This window comes from Microcebus murinus, chromosome 1 (genome assembly GCF_040939455.1).
Source record: "Microcebus murinus isolate Inina chromosome 1, M.murinus_Inina_mat1.0, whole genome shotgun sequence".
NCBI lineage: Eukaryota > Metazoa > Chordata > Mammalia > Primates > Cheirogaleidae > Microcebus > Microcebus murinus.
In genome coordinates this window covers 140,745,512-140,772,282 of record NC_134104.1, presented here as the reverse complement: position 1 = coordinate 140,772,282, position 26,771 = coordinate 140,745,512, and the positions used below count along the sequence as shown (strand labels likewise).

General features: G+C 43.3%; 1 protein-coding gene across 2 annotated transcripts in view; it reads left to right on the top strand.

The window, feature by feature from the left end:
• The first annotated feature begins 601 nt into the window (after positions 1-601).
• SUSD5 (sushi domain containing 5) overlaps positions 602-26,771 on the top strand; it is a 50,280-nt gene continuing 24,110 nt past the window's right edge. Inside the window, exons 1-3 of one of the 2 annotated variants that reach the window (XM_012769182.3) lie at positions 602-1,065; positions 6,537-6,714; positions 11,568-11,686. In XM_012769182.3, the coding sequence (XP_012624636.2) occupies positions 954-1,065; positions 6,537-6,714; positions 11,568-11,686 (409 nt within the window). In that variant the 5' untranslated portion in view covers positions 602-953. The remainder of the gene's footprint in view (positions 1,066-6,536; positions 6,715-11,567; positions 11,687-26,771) is intronic. The other variant, XM_012769183.3, reaches the window with a different exon arrangement.

Sequence of the window (26,771 nt, the reverse complement as noted above, 5' to 3'; positions counted from 1 at the left end):
TAAGTTAGATTCTTCCTCTTTTTCATTAAAACAAAAAACCAAAAAAAAAAAAAAAAAAAAAAAAAGCTCCTCCTCTATGCGAAGACGCCAGATGGAAAGTCAAGAGGCAGAGGGCAGAGTTGGGCACCCGCTTTTTTTTTTTTTTTTTTTTTGAGACAGAGTCTTGCTTTCTTGCCCAGGCTAGAGTGAGTGCCGTGGCGTCAGCCTAGCTCACAGCAACCTCAATCTCCTGGGCTCAAGCAATCCTACTGCCTCAGCCTCCCGAGTTGCTGGGACTACAGGCATGTGCCACCATGCCCGGCTAATTTCATATATATATATATATTAGTTGGCCAATTAATTTCTTTCTATTTTTTTTTATAGTAGAGACGGGGTCTCGCTCAGGCTGGTTTTGAACTCCTGATCCTGACCTCGAGCAATCCGCCCGCCTCGGCCTCCCAGAGTGCTAGGATTACAAGCGTGAGCCACCGCGCCCGGCCGGGCACCCGCTTTTTAACGGTCCCGCCGAGGGCCTCGGCCTCTCCGGCTGCGTCACCCTCTCCCCAAGAGTCCCCCAGACAGGCGCGGGCTCCTCGCAGCCGGCTCTCCGCCCTCCCGCCTCCCCGCGCCCTCACCCTCCGCCCCGCCGCGCCCGCGGAAAGCGCGGTCCGGCGCAGCCCCTTTTGGCACCGAAGCTTCCAGGTGCCCGGCGAGAAGGCGGGGCCGGGTTACAGCCGCCTCTCCGGCGCCACGGAGAAGACCCCCGGGAGTTCGGCGGCCCCAGCGCTCCGGCGTCCCAGGCCTCCCCCGGCTGTCCGCGGTCTTCCCTCTCGGCGCGCCGGGCGCGAAGTCTGCGGCCCGCGAGCGGAGCGCGGAGCGCAGCGCCGAGTGGCGCACGCCGCGCCGTGGCCCCGGCAACGCCGAGCTCAGCCACAGCCCTCACCCGAGCCCGCCGGCCCGCGGACAGCCGGACCATGATTGCCGGGGCACCTGGCCCGCGTGCCCGGTCGCACGGCTCCCTGCGCGGGGTCTGGGCGGCAGCGCTTCTCCTGCTGGGTCTGCCGCGCCTCTCCGTGCGGGCGGACGGTGAGTGTTCGCGAGGCTGCGGGGCTGGGGTGGACCGTGGGGTCCGGGCGGGGAGGGCGGGAAAGCTCCCTGGGCCAGCCCCGGAGGAATGAGCGAGCGGCGGCCCTGCGCCCCAGCGTCCCTCTCCCGGGCCGCCGAGTCCTCGCGTGCCTGCGCGCCCGCACGCCCGCCGGGGCGCCCGCACCCTCCCTCGGCGCCCGCGCGCACCGGAGAGAGCCCGTGCCTTGGTCCTGCTGCCCCGCCGCGAGCTTCCACGCACGTTCTTTAAAATGAAATCACGTCTCAGGTGCCCTAGAACCTCCTCTGCTGAGAGGTGCTTTTCCCACCGTCTCTCAATTCCTCAACGGCTATCAAGTGTGCTCCTGACGACAAGGTCGGTGGGTAGAAAACGCCGTCGGCTATTTCATGGCTCGGTCCGGGGAAAATCTGGAAGGATGAGTGGGGACCAGCTAGACGACGGGGAAGAAGCGAGTCCTGGGCAAAAGGCTAGCGCGCGCAGAGTCTCTCCGAGGGGCAGGGAAAAGGGTACAAATGACATAAAGCAGAGCGCCCGGCGTGGGGCGGGGAGTGCAGGGTGGGATGTCGAGAAATAGGTAGGGGCCAGATTACTATAGGTTACCCGAGCATTGGTCCTCTTTTTGTTTTTGTGTTTTTGAACCCGAATTCAGCTTTTAAGACTTAACCTCAAATAACCAGGATGAGAGTTCTGTAGCAATTGCGTCTTGGAAAGCGAAGTCAGCTGTGTGTTGATTTTTGGAACAAAACCCTGCTGCCTTGGGGGCAGGAGGATGTGAAGGAAGCAGGCTTGAAAGCCAGCAGTTCTCACACCCACGAGGGGTTTCTAGTAAATCCAAGCTTAGAACAAATTGAGTGGATAAAGGAGAAATACCCTCCGTTGATTTAGGATGCTTTGTATATTTTTAACTGTCATTCTTATTTAGCGAGCAATATTGGGTAAAACTAGAAGACGTGACATAAAGAAGCACGATGGTTAGGAAAAGGGGAAAGCCAAGAAAAGAAAAAAAGCCTGGGGTATTCTCCTATTAGAGTTTTTAGTGCTGTGTTTTAAGTGCAGGCTTGAAGAGTTCTTCGCTGCTAATTAGGGATGAATGTCTATTTCTCCATATCCTCAGAGAGAGTGTTACAGACAAGACATTTTAACTTTGAAAGCTGTTGCTACTGTTAATTTTTTAAATTGATATGTAATTCACGTAAAACTTATCATTTTAAACTGTACAATTCAATGGTTTTCAGCATATTCATTATGTTGTGCAAACTGTAGTTGTGGATCTAATTCCAGGACATTTCTATCACCCCCAAAAGAAATCCCGAAGCCGTTAGCAGTCAATCCACTGGCAATTCTTTACTGTTGTGTTCTTTGCCTGACATTGAGTCATGAAAATTAAGCAGATTTTTAAAAATGCAAGTAGAGTAAATTGGAGCTAGTATTAACTTTTCAATAATGTATATACTATTGCGGCGATTTTAATTCCTTTTAAAGACATATCTTTGCAATCCATGAGGCTTTAGAGTTTCATCCCATTATAACTGTTTCTTCTCATTCTCTTTTTCTTTTTTTATTTTATTCAACAGCAGTTTCAAAACCATTATAACTGTTTAAGTGGAATGCCACATGGATAAGGGTCAATGTTTTGTGCCTATCTAGCTTGATATGGATCATAGAAAGTTGAAGCAGAAATGTCATTGGACAAAGAGAAAGTAAGGACAACACCAGAGCGTATGACCCCAGTACTGCTTGCCAGAAATGCTTCCTTTTCTCCTTTCTCCTTCCTTTTCTTCACCCAGCTTCCCCAATGGAGAATTATAGGTACACTTCCTTTTAAGAAACTCCATTTGCTGAGCTCCAACTTTTATAATAGAACCAGGGAGAATTATAGGCTCTATTATGAACAAATTCTTTTCTTTACTAAATGCTTAACGACCATTTCCCACATAAGGTTATTTGTGTGTTACGGTGATGGGAGGAAGAAGAAATGTTCACAACAGTAACCCTAGCTCTCTGGGAAGCCGAGGTGGGAGGATTGCTCAAGGTCAGGAGTTCAAAACCAACCTGAGCAAGAGCAAGAGCAAGACCCCGTCTCTACTTTAAATAGAAAGAAATTAATTGGCCAACTAATATATATAGAAAAAAATTAGCCAGGCATGATGGCCCATGCCTGTAGTCCCAGCTACTTGGGAGGCTGAGGCAGAAGGATCGCTTGAGCCCAGGAGTTTGAGGTTGCTGTGAGCTAGGCTGACACCATGGCACTCACTCTAGCCTGGGCAACAAAGTGAGACTCTGTCTAAAAAAAAAAAAAAAGAAAGGAAGAAAGAAAGGAAGAAAGGAAGGAAGGAAGGAAGGAAGGAAGGAAGAAAGAAAGAAAGAAAGAAAGAAAGAAAGAAAGAAAGAAAGAAAGAAAGAAAGAAAGAAAGAAAGAAAGAAAAAATGTTCAACTAAATTGTGATGCATTACATATATTTGAAGAGAGAGATTTAGAGAGAAAATATTTCTAAAAAATAAGTAAGAAAAATTCAGATGAAGAACATGTAGTTTACATTTGACTAATTAGATACACATTTCATACATACAGGAGATTTGCAGTATACTTTTAAATACTTTTGAAATAGAAAAATATTTGCATTAACTGAATGCAAATGAACTGTTTAGGTAGTGATTACAGGGAAAGATTCATTAATTCAATAGATATTATTTACCGTATACCAAGCATTGTCCTTGCTGATGAAGATAGAATGATAAAGAAAAAGAAAGATAGGTCCTTTCTGTAAGGGAGCTTAAAATCCATTGTGGGAGAGAGTCATTAAATAATTATATAAATGAAATGTGAAATGGCGACTTTGATAAGATTAAAGGACAGAAGGTGCCCTGAGAGCATATATTAGGAAATTTTGACTTGGTGCAGGAGGATCTGAAAGATGAGTAAGAATTAAGCGGGCAACGAGGGGGAAGGAGGAGTGTCTTGGATAGAGAATAACATGCAAAAGAACCTGTGAGTGGTAAGGAAAATGGAACATGTGGTAGTAGTTAGAGATGATGCGAGAGAAATTGGCTAGAGTGCTATGGTGTCATCATAGCCCACTGCAACCTCAAGCTTCTGGGCTCAAGTGATCCTCCTGCCTCAGCCTTCTGAGTAGCTGGGTCTACAGGTGTACACCACCATGCTTGGCTACTTTTTCTAGTTTTTGTAGAGACAGTCTCTCTCTTGCTCAGGCTGGTCTCGAACTCCTGGCCTCAAGCAATCCTACTGCCTCAGCCTCCCAAAGTGCTAGGATTACAGGCATGAGCCACTGCACCTGGCCTACAAAATACACCTGTAAATAAATCATGTTCAAAGAAGAAACCACAATTGAAATACAATATTTTAACTCAAGGTACAAAAACTTCAGGAGAAACTAAAGTAGTATATAAGGGAAATTTATGGCCCCAGAGGCTCATGTTACGAAAGAAGTATGGTCGAAAATCAGTGATTTAAGTTTCTATCTCAAAAACCTAAAAAAAAGCCCCACAAAGTCAAAGCTTCTAAAGAAGTAGAAAGAAGAAAATAATATAGAGCAGAAATCAACAAAATGAAAAGCAGACATATAATAGAGAAAATAAAGTCAAAAGTTGCTTTTTTCAAGAGAATAATAAAACACCTAGCAAGACTGATAAGACAAAAGGAGAGAAAATACAAATTACCAATATCGACAAAGAAAGGGAACATCACTACAGATCCCATGGACCCTGAAATGATAATTAGAGATTATTATATTATTATATATGCCAGCACATTTGACAATTTAGATGAAGTGGGCAAATTTCTTAAAAAAACAAAACAGCTATATTGACGCAAAATGAATTTTAAATTCAGAGTAAGACCCTGTCTTAAAAGAAAAAAAAAGTGTATTTTGTAATTTCCATGCACAAGGGGATTTTCTTTGTTATTACTTTGTTGTAGAGAAGCAATATAACAGTAATTAAGATCACTGGCAAGGAACCAACGTACCTGGTTTTGTATCTCAGCTGTATGATCTTAGACAAGTATTAATTACTAATTAACTATATAAAATGGAGATAATAATAACACTTATAGAGTTGTTGTAAGGATTAATATAATGAATATTTGTAAAGCAATTTGAACAACATCTGGCCCATAGTAAATGCTGTGTAAGTGTTTGATACATAAATGACTTTAGCATGTTTATGTTGTTGTAGTCTAAAAACATGCTTTGCATGATTTGGGTCTTTTGAGTTTTTTTTAATATTTGCCTTAGAACTAAGTGTTTGATCCATTTTACAAATGTTCTGTACAAAATAAATGTGTATTTTGTAGTTTGGTGTGCAGTACTGTACGTCGGTCCTTACATCAAGAGTGTTAATTTTGTTGCTCAAATCTATATCTTTTCTGATTTTTTTCTGTTTTATCAGTTAGTGAGGGGGAGAGTAGTTAAAATTTTCCATGAGGATTGTGGATTCTTTTACTTCTTGTAATTTTGTTGATATTGCCTTTTTATAGTCAAATGTGGGAGCACCAAACACCTACACCTATGTTTATTTTGAAAATTGTTTGCATTTTTTGTAACTTTTGGTTTCAAAGCTGGGGGAGTATTATATTTATTATAATAATAATTTTGTAAGGAGATGATAGTTGTATCTTATTCTAATAAAACTGATACATAATGAAAATTTTACTGACAGATAGAAGTAAAATGTCTCATTCTAACTGGTTTTTTTCTCTTCTGCCTTTACCTTAAACTTTATAGGGCCACCCAAAGCATTGCTTCATCCCTCTAGGAGGTTCCTGGGGACTGCAGTGTTTGCTCCTGCACCATGGTTTTCTCGCCTAAAGCTCTCCTCTGCTTTGAGCCTGGGCTTCCACTTCTGCTGGAATTCATGCTCCCATTCCCTCACCTGTCACACGTTCTTTGAGGCTCACTACATGCCCATGTATTATGTGTTGCAGGAAGCCAGGCTGTACCAGACATGGTCCCAAATGACTTCATTGTGGGAAGGACCTGATAATGTCCTAAAGCAAGGGACAGAGAGAAAGGAAACAGCCTGGGAGTCACCCAGGGCTGGGGGAGACAGAAAGAAGGTAGAGCTGAGGCCTAAGTCAGTGCCTTGGACACCAAGTGACTCAGGGGAACCTAGGACACTGAGCTTTGCCACGTAGTATTGGTAAAACACCTTTATAAAGGAAATATTTGAAGGGCTTATCCAGATAAACGTGCCACAGCAGATGGTGGTTATTATTTTTTTAAGAAGACAAAAGCAAAACATGGATGAAAACACTAGTGCAATTGTCATCACCTGGTCCCAGGGATGGTGTACCACGGGGGTAGCTGCTGCACCTGGGTCTTCAGGCAAGGAGAAAGCTGTCATTCTGACGGGTGTCTGCCAGAGGATGAGTTTGCTGAGCCTAAATTCCCATAGATCCTGGAACCTGCATGTGTTTGTGCTTGTCCCCACGCAGGGAAGCTCTTTGTGCTGGAGTCTCAGAATGGCTCTCAGGGTCTGGAACTGGAGGCGGCTCAGCTGTCCTGCAAGAGCAGGGGTGCTCACCTGGTGTCTGCAGACGAGCTGCGGAGGGTGGTCCGGGACTGTACCTTCACGGCGTGCACCACAGGCTGGCTGGCGGACGGCACCCTCGGGTAAGTCATTTCTCCTTTTCCAGCTCACCCTGACCATCCCACCAAGGCTGGCGTGGGGGCTCAAAGATTGTTCTCTTGAGGTACCAGGATAGGCAAAGTGCAATGGGCAGTGGCTTCCAGGGCGTTCTTGTTTTGAGTTCTTATGTAAAAGCATTTTTCTGGAGTTCTGTCACAGTCTTTTTCCCTCCTTACTTTGTTATTTTGAATTTTCTCTTTAAATTACAAAAATAATACATGCTCATTATAAAAATTTCAAATAATGCAGATATATATTAATATAAAATACAAAGTAAATTTTTTTCTCTTCTTCTCTACCTAGAGATAATGACTGTCACTAGTATATATTCTTTATCCCTTTTTCTCTGTGGATAATCATCTGCATATACTATATATGTATAAGAACATGGTATGGAGGTTTTAAAATATGGCCACAAATTTTCTCATGCCACTTCTGTCAAGAGCTGTGCTCTATATCTCCTCCCTTTGAATCAGGGACAGCATGGTATTGCCTCTACGGACAGAATACAGCATTACTGAGACTGTGTGACTTCTGAGGTTGGATTGGAAAAATCCATGCAACTCCCATCTGGCATTCTGGGGACAACCATCCTGATAGCTTTGAGATGCCATGTGAAATCTGACTATGCTGAGATGGCCATGCTGTGAGGAAGGCCCGGCCACGTGGAGATGCTTCTCGTAGGGGCTTTTACCAATAGCCCCAACCAATGTCCTAGCCAAGCCAGTTTCACGGCCAAAGATGTGAGTGAAGATGCCTCCAGGTGGTTCTTTCCCCCAGCTGTTGAGTTGTCACCAGCCTGTAAGTCTGGCCTCCTCAGACCTTAGAGATTATATAGCAGAGATAGGCTATTCCCACTGTGCCCTAAGTTCCTGACCAATGGAATCCTCTAGAGAAGTAATTCTAAGCTAGGAGGAAGCTTTCCAATACTTCTGGTACTTGCTTCTTTAGTTATACTCAGAGAAGGCAGGAGCCATTCCACTTTCTCCTTCTTTCCAGAGGAATGTGAAAGAACAAAACAAGCTCCAAGAGCTACTTTGTTAGATGATGACCTGAAGCTGGCTAGCTGGCAGATGGCCATGGAAAACACCCGCAGCCTTGCTGACTCACGTCTCCAAATGTGCCCAGTGTGAAGCAGCAGCTGAATAAAGGGGACAACTGAGGCTAATCCAGAGCCTTTCAGTGAATCTGGAACTGTAGTTCTCTCTGCCTTATATTTTATATCCATGCTCTGGAATAGACAAAATGTACATGCACATTTCCATAATGTAGTAAAGTATTAATAGTAATATTTTTCATGACTCCATTAATATAATTTCATCAGATAAGCAGGGTAATTCAGAGATTCTGAAGAGCCGCTTGGAACTAGGCTTAGGTCTCCTGGGCATTGCAAGTCAGAACTGAGTCATTGGAAAGGTCCATCTTCTGTGGATTTTCTGTACAGTGTTAACACACATTAGTGGGTCTCTGCTGAGATATTTCTTTATAAGGAAATCATACTTACTCATTATATTTGCTAGACAACATATTAAAAATAGTTTTTCTGTCCTTCCATTTTAATGTCTCTGGAACCAGAAAGTATCTGAGCATTAGCATGTACATTTCACTATGGGTCTTTCCTGCATGGCTTCCCTCACTCCTTACACACACACTAAAAAGCGATTATTAAATGCATCTTGCATGTTTTAATTGATGACATAGTAGACATATAGCATATCTGACCTATAGCTCCATGAATTTATGTTGAGTATACACTAAAAATTCAGAGAAGGTCTTAAGTGATGAATTCAGAGTCTGGGGCCACTTGTCTCCCAAGAACTTTTGCAGATTCCATAAAGGCTGAGTAGCAATTTTGATAGTCTCATGGGACTAGGAGGATAGAGATTTGAATTCAACTTGTGTGTAAGAAGGGGCCTCGTGAGCTCTTTTGCTTTGGGTTGGGTCCTTGCAGAGCTGTATCCCAGAAGCAAGAGTAAACTGGACACAGTATACTGGACAGTGAACTGGCAGAATATCTTCATATCCTCTATAGCCATGAATTTGGCTTTTTTCCCCCTTTTTGAGGAAGATAATATTATCCTAAGCCTCATTTATTTCAACAAACAATTTTAACCAATGTAGGATTTATCATACAATATCAAATAACTAGTCACATGAGGAGACAAGGCAACAAGAATTAAATTCAAGAAAAATAATAGCTAATAAAAACTCCAGATATCAGCATCAGTAGATGCAGACTTTAACTATTCTTAAAATGTTCAAAGACATAAAAGACAAAAGGGAGAATTTTGAAAAACATGGAAAACTATAAAAATAATCAGCTGGAAACTCTAGACATGAAAGATATAATAACTAACATTAAAAACTTAGTGGATGAGGCCGGGCGCGGTGGCTCACGCCTGTAATCCTAGCACTCTGGGAGGCCGAGGTGGGCAGATTGCTTGAGGTCAGGAGTTCAAAACCAACCTGAGCAAGAGCGAGACCCCATCTCTACTATAAATAGAAAGAAATTAATTGGCCAACTAATATATATAGAAAAAATTAGCCGGGCATAGTGGCGAATGCCTGTAGTCCCAGCTACTTGGGAGGCTGAGGCAGAAGGATCACTTGAGCCCAGGAGTTTGAGGTTGCTGTGAGCTAGGCTGACGCCACGGCATTCACTCTAACCTGGGCAACAGAGTGAGACTCTGTCTCAAAAAAAAAAAAAAACTTAGTGGATGGATCTGACAGCTGATAAAAAGAGCCAAAGAGAGCTGGACACAGTGACACATGTCTATAGTACCAGCTACTTGGGAGACTGAGGCAGGAGGATTGCTTGAGCTCAAGAGCTTAAGTCCAGCTTGGACTTAAGATCTCCAGTGAGATCTTGTCTCTCTCTCTCTCTCTCTCTCTCTCTCTCTAAAAAAGTAAAAAGTCAAATAGAGAATTAGTGAACTGGAAGATATCACAGAGAATGATATCCAGAATAAATAAAATAAAAAAGGGAAAAAAGATATATATATAAGAAATGGTAAAAGACAAAGAAAATGCATGTAATTAGAATTCTAAAGGGAGAAGAGAAAGAAAATATGGTAAAAGCAATATGAGAATTATTCACAACTCAAGAACAACATCAAGGCACAGATTCTAGAAGCCCTGCAAAGTCCAAGTAGGACAAATGCAAAGAAATCCACAAGTAGGCACATTATGGTAAGATTGCTTCGAATGATCTGAATCAAATATGAAGAAAAAATTAAAAGAAATAAGATAAAGAGAGATAACCTTCAAAAGAGCAAGAATAAACTAACAATGAAAGCCCAAAGACAATTGATGGATGTCTTCAAAACGCTAAAAGAAAATTACTGTCAACCTAGAATTTTATACCCAGTGAAAAATATCTTCTGGTAATAAAGGTGAGATAAAGACATTTTCAGACAGACAAAAAGTAAGAGAATTTATCACATCCAACCTGCATACACTAAACAAAACACTGAAGGATATTCTTCAGGCTAGAGGAAAATAATTGCAGGTGGGAGGCTGGAGATGCAAAAAAGAATAAATGGAGGCCGGGTGTGGTGGCTCACCCCTGTGATCCTAGCACTCCAGGAGGCCGAGGTGGGCGGATTGCTCGAGGTCAGGAGTTCAAAACCAACCTGAGCAAGAGCGAGACCCTTAATTTCTTATTATAAATAGAAAGAAATTAATTGGCCAACTAATATATATAGAAAAAATTAGCCAGGCATGGTGGCGCATGCCTGTAGTCTCAGTTACTCAGGAGGCTGAGACGGCAGGATTGCTTGAGCCCAGGAGTTTGAGCTTGCTGTGAGCGAGGCTGATGCCACGGCACTCACTCTAGCCTGGACAACAAAGCGAGACTCTTATCTCAAAAAAAAAATAAAAAGAATAAATGGAAAGTAAATATATGGGAAAATTGAAATTATATAAAGCAATAATATTGAACACTAAAAATGATTTATGTAAATAGGAAGTATTTTAAGGATGTTAATTTTAAGTTGTGTTGTTAAAGGACAGGGTAAAATATTTCATTTTAATAAATTAAAGAAAGCATGTTGTAACCTCTGGGTATTACTGAAAGAATAGTGAAAGGAAGTTTAACTTCTAAGTCAGTTCAAAAGGAAAGAGAATGCAAACAAACAAACAAAAACAAAACAAAACAAATAATCCAAAATAGGGAAAAGGAAGAAAATGAGTGAAAGAATGAGTGAAAGAGAAAATGGGCAGAATAAAAACCACTTATAGGTTGGCAGATTTAAATTCAAAGAGATTGATGATTAAATTAAAGATAAGTAGGTAAGATGCTCCAATTAGAAAACAAAGTTTGTGAGATGATTTTTAAAAATGAAGTATTTGCTGTTTACAAAAGATATCCCTAACTAAATCACAGGACAAAAAATATATAATGGAAATGAACATACATATCCAAATTTGTGGGGTGCTGCCAAAGCTATACCTAGAAGCATTAAATGTTTGTATTATAAAAGGAAAAAAGCTGAAGTTTCATGAACTAATGATCTATTGTAAGAAATGTGGAAAAGGAGAACAAAACAAGAGGAAAAGAAAAGAGCAGAATTTTATGAAATAAAAATCAAGTATATACTAGAAGAACTCAACAATGTATTGTCTCTGAAACTTGAATTGATACTTATGACTTCAACCCAAGCATTACCTATATTCCTGAATTTAGACCTTTGTTTGGGGAGAATGTTTCCATATTGATGCTTTCAGCCAAAGCTCATGAATCAGAAAATTCTCTCCCGATTTCAGAGCTGACAGCAGAAAAGACTTGTTCTTATTTCCAACTCAGAGAAGTTCTAACTCAGTGTCTTCTTTGTTTTAGGACAACCGTGTGTAGCCAAGGCAGTGGTGAACAGCAAATCGTGAGAGCTGTTGATGTGAGGATTGAGAGCAACCCAGTTCCTGGGGGCACGTACAATGCCCTTTGTATTAAGGATGAAGGTCAGTGCCAGAGTCTTTGTGAAGGTCTTGGAGGGGGTGTGCTCTTGGGGGTTGCTGTCTCAGGTTGCGTTCTCTAGAAGACCTTGAAATCAGGATTCACTGAACATGGTTTATAAGGAAAGCAAATAGGGCAGTGGGGAAGTAGACAGGAAAGGGAAAAGGACCAAGCAGTGGTACAGTATTAAGCAAAGTCCATAGTGGTGGTGGGAGGTAACTTTGGTTCAATCCCTCAAGGTATCTCTGAAGACAGTGTACGGGACCACAGTTTTCCTGATTTGGGGTGAGGGAGCTGGGGTGTTTATACTACTACACCTGTCGGTCAATGGTGAAAGGTTACTTCAGGAGACAAAAGTCTCAGAATCTTCTGGGTTTTTTTGTGTGCACAGGCAAAAGGTCCCAGTAGCCTGAGTGCCACCTGCCAACACCTAGGCACGGGTGCCTAGCTGTGCACATGAGAATGGTAAAGGTATCTCGGTAATAAGGGCTGAACCCTGGCAGCAACTAATACAATGGCTGTTGCTCACAGCGTGCCCTTCCATCTCTCTTCATAACATACAGTACACTTAAAAGAAAAAAAAAATTCTTTTTCCCCAAAAAGAAAATTTATAGGATTTAGAGAACTGCTCCTAGGAATGAAAATTCAGCTCCTTTTTGGGAAATCAGCCGAGTGGTAAGGAGAAAACCATAAAGAAGTCTCCAGGGCAGCAGTTCATATGCATCAAAATAAGCACACCTTCATCAGAAACACATGCCATTGAAGGGAATATTCATGTGAATGGAAACAAAGCCAGCTTCTTACTCTTCAGTTGTAGAAATGAGCACAGGTTCTGCTTGGCTGCACACTGGACTCATCTGGGAGGTATTAAAAAATACTGACGCCTGGGTGCCAGCCCTGGAGATTCTGATTTGAATGTTCTAGACATTAGGTTTATTAAAGCTCCCCGGTGATTTTAATGTGCAGCTGAGGTTGAGAACTACTTCTATAATGCGGGGCTTCCCAGACTTCTCCGATGATGTGAAATACCAGATGAACTTGTTAAAAGTACAAAGCCTCAGACTGCATCCTAGAGGCACCAAATCCAGGGAAGGAGTCGGAGGAGTTGGTAAAAGAGGCATAGTGAACCCTAAGGCCCTGGCAGATGCTTGCTAGATGTGTATTAGTGATAGGGTTCTCTTCTGCTATGGGGTCTCTCTCCAGGAAGGGTTTTTCATTTGCTGATTTCTGTGAAAATGTGTTGGGAGAGTCTCCTGACATCATCTGTCCAAAATCAAGCAACTGAGACATGTAGCCTTGTTTTGGAAAAACCCAGGGAGAGCAATATTTGTGGTTTGTTTGGGTTTTTTAAAAGACCACATAAGTAAACTAAAATGATCCTTTGATTCCCGAATATAGGCAGAGGGACAGATCTTTGAGGGAGACAGGACAGAGCCAGAGGAAAATAGGATGACCTTTCTTCAGTGACCTCAAATAAATATGTAGGGCTTCTGAGTCCTATCTCTTTCCCTTGCTGAACAAGAGATGTCAGTTAGCTTTTGCTATGTAACATACCACCCCAAAATGTAGTGGCTTAAAACAACTATTTATTTAGCTGGTGATTTTGTGCACCACTAATTTGTGTTGCTCTTCTGCCAGTCTTGGCTGGGCTCGTTCATGAGACTATGGTCAGGGTTGCTTAGCTATGCAATCTCACTTCTGGGAGTTTGCTGGCTGTTGAGGTGATGGGGATGGCTGAGCCATGTGTTCTTCTTCATCCAAAGGGCTGGCCTGGGCTTTCCACCTCACAGGCCATCAAACAGGTTATGTGTGTGCAAGTGTGTTGGCCCCTTTTGCCAACAGTTGTAGTGCATGAAGCCAGAGGTTGAAAATCCTTTTATGTCCTACAGGGCACCAAAGTCAAAGCCATGATAGTGACTCCAAATGTGAGTCATGGGCAAATCAACATATATGATATGTTCCACTCAGAAAAACACATTGATTTAATGATTTATTTTCGTGCATAATCCAGCTAAAAATGCATAACTAAATCTAATCATGAAGAAACATTAACTGAATTCAAATTGAAGAACATTCTACTCTTCAAAAAATTTTAGGGATAAGAAAGCCAAAGAAAGGCTAAGCAACTGTTCTAGATTAAAATAGACTAAAAAGACTTGAAATGCAATTTGTGATCCTGGATTGTTTCCTGGACCAGGAAAAAATAGCTATAATTGATGACATTTGAATGTGAATTATGACTTAAACAATAGTATTGTATCGATGTTTAAATTTCCTGTTTTTTTTTTTTTTTTTTTTTTTTGAGACAGGGACTTACTCTGTTGCCCAGGCTAAAGTGCAGTAACATCATCATAGCTCACAGCAACTTTAAATTCCTGGGCTCAAGTGATCCTCCTGCCTCAGCCTTCCAAGTAGCTGGGACTACAGGTGCACACCACCACACCCAGATTATTTTTCTATTTTTTGTAGAGATGGGGTCTGTCTATGTTGCCCAGGCTGGTCTCAAACTCTTGGCCTCAAACGATTCTTTGGGAGGCCTCAGGCTCCCAAAGCACTAGCACAGTACTATAGGCGTGAGCCACCATGCCTGGCCTAAACTTCCTGTTTTTTGTAACTATATTGGAGTTATATAAGAGAATATCCTTGTTCTTAGGAAGTGTACGCCAAGGTTCTTAGGGGCGAAGGGACATCATGTCTATAACTTAATGTCAAATGGTTCAGAAAAGAATCATAGATACACACATATACTTATTCACACATACATGCATATGTACATGTATGTGTGTGTGTGTGTGTGTGTGTATGTGTATAGAGAAAGAGAGAAAAGAGAATGATAAATAGGGCAAAATGACAACATGTTAGTGAACCCGGATAAAAGGGAAGTTCCTTGTTCTTACAATTTTTCTATAACTTTGAAACTATGTAAAAATTTAAGATTGCAAAAAAAGTAAATGGTCTACATGCTCCTCCAAAAATAGCAAAAACAACAACAGCAGACAAAAATAAACCCCAAAAAACAAAAGACCTCTGAGTCACAGAGAGCCAACAAGGGAGGCAGAAGTGGAGGGTGCTGCGACCAGGCTCAGCAAGGACAGGCCACCAGAAAGCCCTGCAGCGGACGGTCTGGACGTGTTCCAAGGCAGAAAATCGGTGCCGGCAGCCGCTTTTGGGCTCCCTGAGCTCACTGCCATGCGCGAGCTGGGCCGAACGGGATACTTTAGATGAGGCATGTGCTGGGGTTTTCACAACACCTGTCGGTGTGTGTGTGAAGACTGAATGCCATTTGAACGGAGCAGGAACTGTGTGTAGTTCATCATTGTCATAGTGCTCAAGGGCCCTGCCGCCCTGAGCAGTTTTTCAGAGCCTGGCCTGGGCCCCCTTCACCACTAGGTCAAGGGCTACCCAGGGCAAGGCATGGGTAGGGAAGACTGGCGTCTTGGTCCTGTGGGCCTGATTGGTGAGGAGGCTTTAGGTGAGCCATGAGGGGGACTCGAATGCATGCTAGGGTGGGATTAGGATCACAGGGCTGTTCTCTCCGGGGGCTTTCTAGAAAAATGCAGTGGATTCTCTAGAGTCACTCAGAAAGGCAGACTGTCCCTGTGCCTTTCCTCCTTGAGAAAGAGCATGTAAGGCACTCCCACACCACCCTCCACCCTTCTCAGAGAGTCGCTGCTTTTCCTCAGTAGAGCCTTTGTGGGCAGCACAGTCAACAAGGGAAATCTGTTTGCTTAAGGAAGGTGCAGTGCCTTGGCGGGAGCTGCAAAGAACAGGCTGTTTGGTGAGGTTCCCGCATGCGTGGAGGTGAGGTCTGGCTCAGCATACGCGCCCGGGCGCAGCATTTCTCCAGAGGTTGCCTTTTTCCCAACGGTGCTTCGTGGCCCTGAGCTCTGTGCTGCTGCTTCTCTTCAGCAAGACAGGAAGAGTGAAGAGTGTGAACTCCCAAAATGGCAGACGTGTGCCTCGTAAAGAGCCCAGAAGGAAACCAGGGCCTGCGGAATGTTCAGGCAGCTTCCTCCTGTGTTTCTTTACAGGAATAAAGTCCCCCATGAATGTAGACTTTTCTCATTTTTCCTTCCAGTATTTTTGTTTCACTGACAGTGAATTTCCAGCTCTGCGGTGATCTCACTTAAACTAATAAGTGAAGTTATTTTTAACCAACTGGATGCTGATGAAATAAGCCACTCCACTTGGGTTTTCTGGCTTTGCTTCTCTTGGCAGCTTCGCTGTGGGGTCTGCGGCTTGGGGTCTGGAGGCTTCAAGTCTCCTCTCACCTTCGGTCTGCCACACGGCAGGGCTCTTGCTCTGCGTGTGCTTCTGTGCCCTCCTGCTCTGGGGCGGGGCTGGCCTCCTTGCCCACCCCACCAGCCGACTGCACCTTCTTAGCTCAGCCTTCCTCTTCCCCCGCACACTCTACAATTGTCTATATTTCCCTTCACAGCAGAAATGAAATTATTCATTTCATTTATGTCATCGGGAGGAGAGCTGGGTGCTCACCTGTCTTCGAGAGTGATGCGGAATTTTTGAGAGCAGCTAATTCCCAGGTCTGCCTGGAGGAGGCCCCAAGCCTCAGGAAGGCTCTGGGGGAATTCTCCAGCTGCGATCAGGAGACCAGAACCAGTTAATCACATGGCTTGCAGCAGCTGATAGAGCACATTTAGTTCAGGGTCTTGGAAGGAAGTATAAAAAACTCTGAGCTCGTTACCATCGACCTGGTGTTGAAGATTTGTTTGTTTATTTGTCCAGGGTCATCCAAAGTCCAGTGCTCAGACTTGTGGGTGCTTCAGAGAGATGATAGACAGATAGATGACTTGTCCTCACCCTTGAGGAGTGAATAGTGTATCCAGATAGGTAAAAAAATGAACATTTTTCCAGGACACAAAGAAGAAGGGCCATTAGGGAGACTTCCTGAAGCAGTAGCATTTGAGGTGGAACTTGAAAGATTTTTTTCATGGGGAAAATGGGTAGGAAGAGAGGGCAGGGCATTGCAGACAGAAAGAATAGGTGGGCAAGGGCGGGGCGTGGGGGCATCTAAAGCTCCCGATGGCTCCTGCAGACTAGCTCTGGGCGAGCCTTAGTACTAGAGCTCCGAGAGAGTGGGCCAGGTCAGAGCATCCCGGGGGCCTTGAGTAGCTGCTGGGCAGCTCTGAAGTGACTACAGAGGGCGGCCCAAATAATTGCCATCACGGTAGGCCATGGTGCCCCTCCTGGGCCACCCAGGCACCTGGGTGGGCATCAGGTCTTGCTTTCCCAGACCTGAGGTCTTCCACTCCGAAAACATGGGCTAGACCAGTCCTGACACACAAACAGCCAGTTCCCTGGCATGCCAAGTGTCTGAGCAGCCAGAGAGAAGTTGCCAGTGGGTCCTTTGGCCCCTGAGGCAGATATCTCTGTGATGTCTTTGCGGCCTGGCGCAGTGGGCACCAACAGTCCGGAGAGACTTCTCCACTTCTGTGCTGCTCAGAGGAGCCGGGGCTGCACTCTGGACCCGTTGGCATGTTCACAGTCGCGGTTTCGTTTTCTGGCACGTGGTAAACACGAGGAGTCCAAAGCCCTGTCTAACAGACACACACAGGAGCCCCCAGAGCTGGGGACACCAGGAGGCAACTTATTCTCAAGCTTCTGCTGATCTGGTGGGGGTTCCCGAGCGTGGACTTGGCGATGCTGACCTGCATGCTGTTCCACAGCAGCCTCTGGACCTGTGAGGGTCACTTGCCTAATGACAGCCTGTCATTCGCTTTCCTAGAAAGGACCCTTATGTGGCTCAGAGTTCCAAAGAAAGATATAAAGCAAGGTGTGTTCTAGTTAGAGCAAGACCACACACACATTTACAGAATATCTATCAGAAGTATTTCTAATACTTCTGAATCCTGGCAGTGACTTGTACAGGCTCAGAGATGTGTAAGTTGCCCAAAGCCACAGTTGGCTTTGATGAGAATGTGGATCTTTCTGACTCCAAAGCCCAGGTCTCCTGCTCCTCGCAGGGCATCCCATGGGAGCCAGCTGCTCTCCTGACCTCCCGCGGGGGCCAGTGCCGCCCGGCGAGCCTGTGTCGCATTGCAGAGCAGCAGTGGATAGGCAGCTCTCTGCACACGGAGTCAGGGCCCTCTCTGGTATTTGCCTGGGGTCTCCAGTTTCCAGCTGCACTTCTGTTTAGGCTTTTAAAGAATTAATAACGTAGATTCCCTGGCCCTTCATGTCCCGTCTCCTGTTGGTGAAGACGAGCTGAGAGAAACATCGGGGTGTGGGGAGGAGCCTGAGTCCTATGTGATGGGTTGAGGGAAGAGGATGGGCCGTTCCACAGTGGGGCCAGAATCCCACTGACTGTGACGTAGGGTTTTCACCAAAGCACTCCTCCTGGGGAGCCCGTGATCAAAACCACCAGGATTTATGACTCTCATACAATTTCAAAGCTGCTTCACATTTTTAGGTATGTGGTACCCACTTCTTGGTACTGATTTTGGTCTTAGTCCATTCGGGCTACTATAAACAAATAATGTAGACTGGGTGGCTTCTAAACAATGAAAATTTATTTCTCACAGTTCTGGAGGCTGGGAGACCTAGACCAAGGCACCAGCAGATTGAGTGTCCGGTGAGGGCATGCTTTATGGTTCATAAACAACTGTCATCTTGTGGAGTCCTCACGTGGTGGACGAGTGGGGCAGTTTTTTCTGATATCTCTTTGATAAGGGCCCTGATTCCATTCACAAGGGCTCTATCCTCATGACCTGTCTTGGTCTGTTTTGTGCTGCTGTAACAGAATACTTAAGACTAGGTATAAAAAAAAAAAAAAGACTAGGTAATTTGTAATGAAGAGAAGTGTATCGGCTCACAGTTCTAGAGGCTGGGAAGTCCAACATCAGGTGCCACCATCTGGTGAGGGCCTTCTTGCTGCAGAAGGCGAGAGGCGAGACAGAGCTGAACTCACCCTTTATAATGGCACCAGTCCTACCCATGAGGGTGGAATTCTCTTGGCCTAATCACGGTTCTTAAAGGTTTCACTTCTTACTACTATTACAATGGCAATTAAATTTCAACATGAGTTTTGGAGAGGACAAACGTTCAAACCATAGCGTGACCTAATCACCTCCCAAAAGTCCCACCTCTAAATGGCATCACGCTAGGTATTAGGTTTCAACATACGGATTTTGGGGGAGGAACACAAGCATTCAGTCTATAGCAGAGTGAGAGCTATGACATGAAAGTTCTTCTGAGATATATAATGCAGGTCTCAGAATATGTATAGTATGACCTAATGTATGTTTTTTTAAAAAACTCATTTTTGTGCATATGTGTAAATGTGTAGATATGTGAAATGCCCCCCTAGAAAAGAGACATCTGAAGAGAGACACCCTAGAAAGGCAGCAGAGGTAAGACTGAAGGGAGACATTTATAGTTCATGTTCTATATTTTTTATGTTTTGATTTTATTTTTAAAATATACATGCATTATTGCATTTTTATGTAACTTTAAAATATCTCCCTTCTGAATGTCTGTTCTCAGCCTGTCTTTTATCATCTACATGGGTGTTCTTAAGGCCAGAGTATGTCCTTAGAACTTGGCCTTCTTCAATATTTTGGGGACCCAATATTCACCATCCTGCAGTCCACGTCTGGTTACTCCAGTATCCTAGAGGAGGGTAAAATACGGGTGAGTCTTCCCAACTCTCTTTCCTGCCAAGTAAAGGGCTCCCCGTGCACTGCACCACATCTCTTGTGGGTCTTCCAGTCCTCTGGCCTTGGTGTTGGAGGTCTAGGAGATGAGGCCAGTCTAGGTAGCCACATCAGACAATAGGCAGAAAGAGCTTGGCACGTTTGAGGAACAGTGAGCCTGCATGGTTTCAGGTGAGGGGGTGAGTAATCCAAGATAGAGCTGGAGAGGTTGGGGAAAGAGCTAGATATGCAGGGGTGAGAATATTAGATTGAATTTTAAGGAGAAATGAGAAACCACTGTAGGGTTCTCAGCCAGCACACACTTTTTGAACATTCTGAAGATTGTTCTGACTGCTAGTGGTGCAGTCCAGTAGATCAGGAACTCCCAAACGTGTCTTCCATGCAAACTGCTCTGAGCCTCCTATTTATGACAAGAAAGCTAATTGGAGATAAACTGTGGTGTGCTCAGAGAAAACAAAACAGCATCTATAACACAGTAATCCATGATGGTTAGAACCCTGGGCTCTGCACCCAGGATTTCTGGGTTCACATTTTGGTGCTGCCACTTCACTGCCTTGGGAATAATGTTAGAATCCATGGCGTAGAGTTGTCAAGAGGAGAGAATGGGATAATGCAAGTCAATCACTTAGCCTAGTGCCTGGCACAGGGTAAGACCTCAACAAGTATGAGCTTTGACCATGACTATTGTCTAACTCTACGTGAATTAGCATGGTTTCTTCACCTCAATGTCATACTGTCTTCAATAAATCCACCTATAATTTCTTTCAAAATCATTCAGCAAGTTCAATATGCATATATTATGTAAGTACTATGTGTACATATAATATGCATACAATCAAGTAATTCCACACCTAGGTATCAGTCCAAGTGACATGTATGACCACACAAAAATGTGCACACAAATGTTCATAGCAATTTTTTCATAAAAGGCAAAAACTGGAACCAACCCAAATGCATATCATCTGGTACATGGATTAAAATTGTAGTGTATCGGCTAGGCACAGTGGCTCATGCTTGTAATCCTAGCACTCTAGGAGGCCAAGGCGGGAGGATCACTCAAGGTCAGGAGTTCGAAACCAGCTTGAGCAAGAGTGAGACCCCATCTCTACTATAAATAGAAAGAAATTAATTGCTCAACTAAAAATATATATATAGAAAAGTTAGCCGGGCATGGTGGCGCATGCCTGTAGTCCCAGCTACTCGAGAGGCTGAGGCAGAAGGATTGCTTAAGCCTAGGAGTTGGAGGTTGCTGTGAGCTAGACTGATGCCACGGCACTCTAGCCTGGGCAACACAGTGAGACTCTGTCTCAAGAAAAAAAAATTGTAGTGTATCTATACCATGAATTACTTATTATCTGGCAATAAAAAAAGAAGGAAATATTAATAGATGCAAAAACATGGATGAATTTTGATAACATTATGCTAAATGAAAAAAGCCAAATGCAAAAGGTTACATATTATATAATTTCATTTGAATGAAATTCTAGAAGAGGTAAAACTACCAGTGCCAGAAAGTAGATTTTAGTGGTTGCTTGGGGTAGGGAGCGGGGATGGGGAGGTCACCCAGGGCCAAGGGCAAGGAGGAGGTGATTTAGGAGAGCTGTCCTACGCCTTGATTACGGTAGTGGTGATTATACAACTGTATACAATAACCAAATTCTATTAAGCTATGCAGGTAAAATTGGTGAATTTATATTTACATAAATAATACCTTAAAACAAAAAAGAGAATAAGAAAAAAATTGCATAGCTTTACAGTCATATTCTATGATTCCAAAATTGTGTTTTTCCAGAGTGTTCCTGCACATTTTATTTAATGAGCAAAGCAGTACTGTAGGGAGGATATTACCATTCTCTTTATTCGGATGGGGAAACTGAAAACCAAAGAGGTTTGGTGCTCTGTCTGTAGTCACACAACTCCTGGAAGGTGCAGGTGGGTGTTCTCACCCATGCACATTCCTGTTCCTGTCTCTGCTCCTCCCAAGCCTATGCAGCAGGTCCCAAGACCCAGTCAAACCTGATGTGCACATCTCCACCACTCTTGGTAACCCTGAGGCTGCAGCTTTAATTGTGGACTTGGCATGTGCTTCAGATTCTCAGCTTCTGGAAGAAAATAATAATAGCTAACACCTGTGATGGCACCCATTCTGTTACCTGTGCTCGCTCATTTAATCCTCACACCACCACCATGGGAAGTTACTTTTATTATCCAGATTTTACAGATGAGGAAACTGAGGCACGAAAAGGTTCAGTAACTTGCCCAAGGTCACATAGTAGGGAGCAAGGGCTCACACCCAGATACAAGAGGACCTTTACTTTCTGAGGTGCTCTTTTCTTCTTCCCCTTGAATATCCTGTCTTCACAGGGACTGCTGTTCTGGTTGGGATGTAGGATGCTTAGGGCAGGAAGCCCTGCCTTCCACTGTGTCAGTTCTTTTTTTTTTTTTTTTTTCCAAACAAGTCAGTTGTCTGAGTGTGTCAGTTCTTTTATATGCTGGTAATTATTAACCAGGGTCCCTGTCATTTTCAATGTTGTCCTTATTGGGATAATAAACTATATGGTCACCCTAGCTACTATCAAGACAGGCTTGATTTAGAAGAAAATTCCCCCAGGGAACTCTGCTTGCCAAAAGGGCAGAGTGTGTGAATGGTAGAATAGTTACACAGAGATCTGTGCTTTGACCCCCTCACTATAGAGGTTCATTGTTGTTGAAACCAAGATAACCTGGCAGGTCCAGAAATGCAGCCTTTACCTGTGGCGGGGGCAAGGGAGACCTTCGAGCTAATCGCTCTCCCAAGTCAAAGTGATTCTTTGCTGTACTCATGACCATAGCCCAACCCCAAGAATTGACATCCATCGGTAATCTTCTGGTGTGCCCCACTCTGCTGGCCGCCTCTCACCTTGAACCAAGCCTCCCTCACTGGCCATTACTGCTGTGCCAGTAGTGGGTAAATATGGACCATACCTGATTTTATCTTCTTATTCTCTTTTTCCCCCCTCTTCCCAAGTTGTGATTTGATGATTTTATCTTATGAACATTTTGTTTTGCCCTTTTTTGTGGATCCATAGGGCATCGATTCCAATTCAGCCATGGTATGGTTGGCTATATTTGGCTTAAGGAAACTGGGCATTCAATTACCATCATTACTTAAAGATCAATTCTAAAGACCGTCAGTCTCCAACTATTTATGTGAGAAATGGAACTCGTTTTTGTCCCTGTCCCTATTAAGTTCCAGGCATGTGGCAGGCACTGGGCAAAGCATGAGTTCATGTAATTCTTGTAACAACCCTACAAGATTTGTGTGGTCATTAGCTCTATTTTTATGTTTTAAATAAATAGATTTTCTTATTAACGTGAATATGTGGTCACTGTAGCAGAAAGTATAAAGAAAATTAAGGTCACTCATAATTGATCTTCTCTGAAATAAGTACTTTAACATTAGTCTTTTTTTCCTTGCTTTTTTTTTTTTTTTTTTTTTTTTTTTTGAGACAGTGTCTCACTCTGTTGCCCAGGCTAGAGTGCCATAGCATCAGCCTAGCTCACAGCAACCTCAAATTCCTGGGCTCAAGTGATCCTCCTGCCTCAGCCTCCCAAGTAGCTGGGACTACAGGCATGTGCCACCATGCCCAGCTAAATTTATATATATTTTTTTTTCTTTTTTTTTTTTTTTTTAGTTGTCCAGCTAATTTCTTTCTATTTTTTGGTAGAGATAGAGTCACACTCTTGCTAAAGCTGGTCTTGAACTCCTGAGCTCAAATGATCCACCCGCCTCGGCCTCCCAGAGTGCTAGGATTATAGGCGTGAGCCACCATGCCTGGCCTCCTTGCATGTTTTGTTTAGTTTATCAAATTGGGATTATACAGATAACATATGGGTTTGCATTCTGGCTTTTTTTCACTTACTAATGTATATCTTCCCATGACAGTTAGAAGAATAGGTGATAATTTGTGTCAAAGTCTGTCTGTATGTGGTGTGTTGACTTTTAGTCCTCTCTGCTGTGAAAACAAGTTAAAATCTCCCCTGGTTGATGAAATGCAAGGGGTGGGGATTCATGATGATTGAGTTCCTTTTGGAGGATCTGTCTTTAGGCAGATAAGGGCAGCCCAGGGAAAGCTTCGGCCAGCATCTGCTGCCCCCCCCCAAAAAGTGCCCTCAGTTTAAAGTCATCAGCATACCAAAGCTGTGTATTTTGGGGTGGCATTTCCTAAACTCCTTCAGTACAAAAGTATGTTACAGTGTTCATTATTTAGCAGGGAAAAAATAGAAATAAAGTTAATGTCCAACCAGTGGGGACCCATTATGGCAAATCCATACAAATGGATTAATATATAGTCATTTACAGATAAATTCCAATAATACAAATATTTGTTGATAAGGGAAAATTTTCACAATATAATGTTAAATTAACAAACAAGCTATAAACCAAAATGGTTATATTATAGCATAGTATAATACTGTGTGTGTGTGTGTGTGTGTCTAAAACTAAAAGGGTAAAAACGATGTTAGCAATGGTTATCATTGGTAAGGTTAAAGGAGAATTTTGATTTTTTCCCTCCAGAATTTTTCTCTCATTGAGATATTTTAAAGCAAATCTAGGACATTATATCATTTCACTCTAGAAGATTTTTAAAGTAATATTTTTAGGAAGGGAAACTCAGGTAATAGTATCATGTAGATTTCCATGTGATCGTCATTGGTTTAGAGTTATTGATTGATTGACACAGGGTTTATTTGCACGTGGACTCACCTATACCTTGCAAATACTATAGTGCTTCCAAGGTACAAGGCCTGCAAGTTAGGAACTACTGTCTTAAGGCATGGATCTTTGTCAAATGCAGTTCCCCTTGGGAGAAGTTGTGAATAATTTTCAACCATTTATACCTCATGCTGAATAAATTACAGATTTCCTGAGGGGAGAGATTTTTTAAATTAACTTAGTTCATTAAGGTATAATTTACATCCATAAAATGCACAGGCCTAAAGTTGATGAGTTTTGACAAATGTATACACCAGTGTAATCAACACGCAATCATGACATAGAACATTCTCTTCACCCCAGAAAGTTCTCTGGAGCCCCTTTTCCAGTAATCTTCTGCCCCTCCCCCCTTAATTTTCTGCCCCTCCCCCCTCCGGCAGAGCCATAGGCAATCTTTGTTCTGATTCTTATCACCATATATTGTTCATAGTTTTGCCCATTTTTTGAGGGTAGTTCTGAGAGCAGTAGTTCTCTAAGGGTGGTCCTGGTACCAACAGTATCAACATCACCTGGGAACGTGTTAGACATGCAAATTTTTGGGCCCCAGGGACAGAGTCAGAAACTAGAAAGCACAGCCAGGTGTGTCTTTCTGAACCCTCTAGGTGATTCTGATGCATGCTTCTGTTTGAGAACCACTGTGCAGAGAACTTAAGAACGAACAATAAATCAAGGTTCTTGGGGATGGGGAAGGCAATGCCGGTTGTGTATTGGGTGGAGTCGGGCGGGAGGGGGCGGCAGGCGCCCTCAAGACAACTCCTTCTGAGGAGCTGGCTGAGGTAACACCAAAGGGAAGGAGGAAAAGTCGAGCATTTGTGTCAGAAGTTTTACATCTTTGGTTTGTGAGAGAATAATGGAGTTTTGCAGGCTCTTTAGAATTTCAAAGGTCAACGTGAAAGTCTTACAATTTCTCAAAATGAAAGCACCAACTTTCATATGAGTTCTAAACTCCTTGTGGAAACAGTGGTTATCAGAACCTCTGATTGGCAGACAAATGACCCCTTTTAAATTGAAAAATGAGTCAAATGAGTGTGTTTATCAATACACATTTGTTTGATAGACGAGATCTTTTATAAAATCACATTTCCTTGGAAGGGAAAAATAACAGAAGTCTCTGTTAATGTTGAAACCCAGCTCTAAGATCTGAGAAATCCACAAGCCTCAATTACTACCTTCATAATAATTGAGAAGCAGCCATAAGACTACTAGTAAATTTACCAAATATAAGTTTCTCTAGAGAGGGGAAGAGGGCCCAGGTATATATAGCCAGTTGTTTTCCGTAGTTCCCTTGTGAGATTCAAGCTGGGAAGATTAGTGAGAGGAACTAATTCCAGTTGTACCTGGACACAGTGGTGTTTTCGGCACACATTAGGTTGTGTTAAGGCACCTAACAGTGTTGGTGCCTTAACAGTGTTGGTGCCAGTGTTGACTGGAGCTTCTGGATCACACTAGCTGAGAAGAGGGTGTGTCTCCTGTGCTGAACGTTTGTGGGAAATCTAGACACGTATGGTATGTGAGCCCAGACGCTCGGCGGCGTTATTGTGGTTTTCCCAAACCAGATTCCAGCCCATGTCTTTTGGAAATGGGCTGGTAGGGTCTGGTCATGAGTCTAGTAGGTTCTGAGTTTGGCCTGAAGTTTCCTTTTATCTATTTTTTTTTTTTTTTTTTTTTGAGACATAGTCTTACTCTGTTGCCAAGGCTGGAGTGTCTTGGCGTCAGCCTAGCTCACAGCAACCTCAGACTCCTGGGCTCAAGGTTTCCTTCTGCCTTAGCCTCCTGAGTAGCTGGGACTACAGGCATGCGCCACCATGTCCGGCTAATTTTTTCTATATATTTTTAGTTGGCCAATTAATTTCTTTCTATTTTTTAGTAGAGACAAGGTCTCTCTCTTGCTCAGGCTGGTTTTGAACTCCTGACCTTGAGCGATCCTCCCGCTTCGGCCTCCCAGAGTGCTAGGATTACAGGCATGAGCTACCGTACCCGGTTCCCCTTTATCTACTTTCAAAACAGTTTCCCTGCTCCTGAATTTTCCTCCCAAGGAGTCAGTGTTGTGTTTGTGGATAGAACTGTGTGAGAATGAAAGTATTTATCAGTCCTTTGAGAGAGTTCGATGAAGGGCCTTCCGGTTTCCCCAAACTAGATCCTGGTAGGAGAAGAAAAAAGTGGGGCATCCAGTGTGAGTCACGGGCAGCTGAAGAAGGCAGAGAGAAAGGCTGGAGCCTTTTGCCCTTGAGATACCAGCTGGGATTCAGTCCAGCCTGACTTGACTGAGGCTGATGATGACTTTGGTTCATTCTTCATAGATGATGATGACCCTCCCACCCCCATTGAAGGTGCCCCTGGATTTGTGGCAAGTTTCAGATGATTGCTTGTCCCTACTTGCCACATAGGAGGAATAAGCATTTGATCTCCTAGGCTCTAGTGTCCAGGCAGCTTTGGTCAAACTGTGTCACTCTATGCTGTCTTCCTGAAGTACAGCCATACCCTTTTTCGTTCAAAATTTCTCTCATGTTAAAGCATGTACATAGCAACAAGTTTTTTTGAGAAAGTATTGCTGAAACTACAAGCAACCAGGTGAATCAGGGTGGCTAAAAGCATAAATTGCACCTTTTATTTTTATCTTTTCTCACATATTTTCTTTTAAGCCATATGCTTCTTAGGTAACTT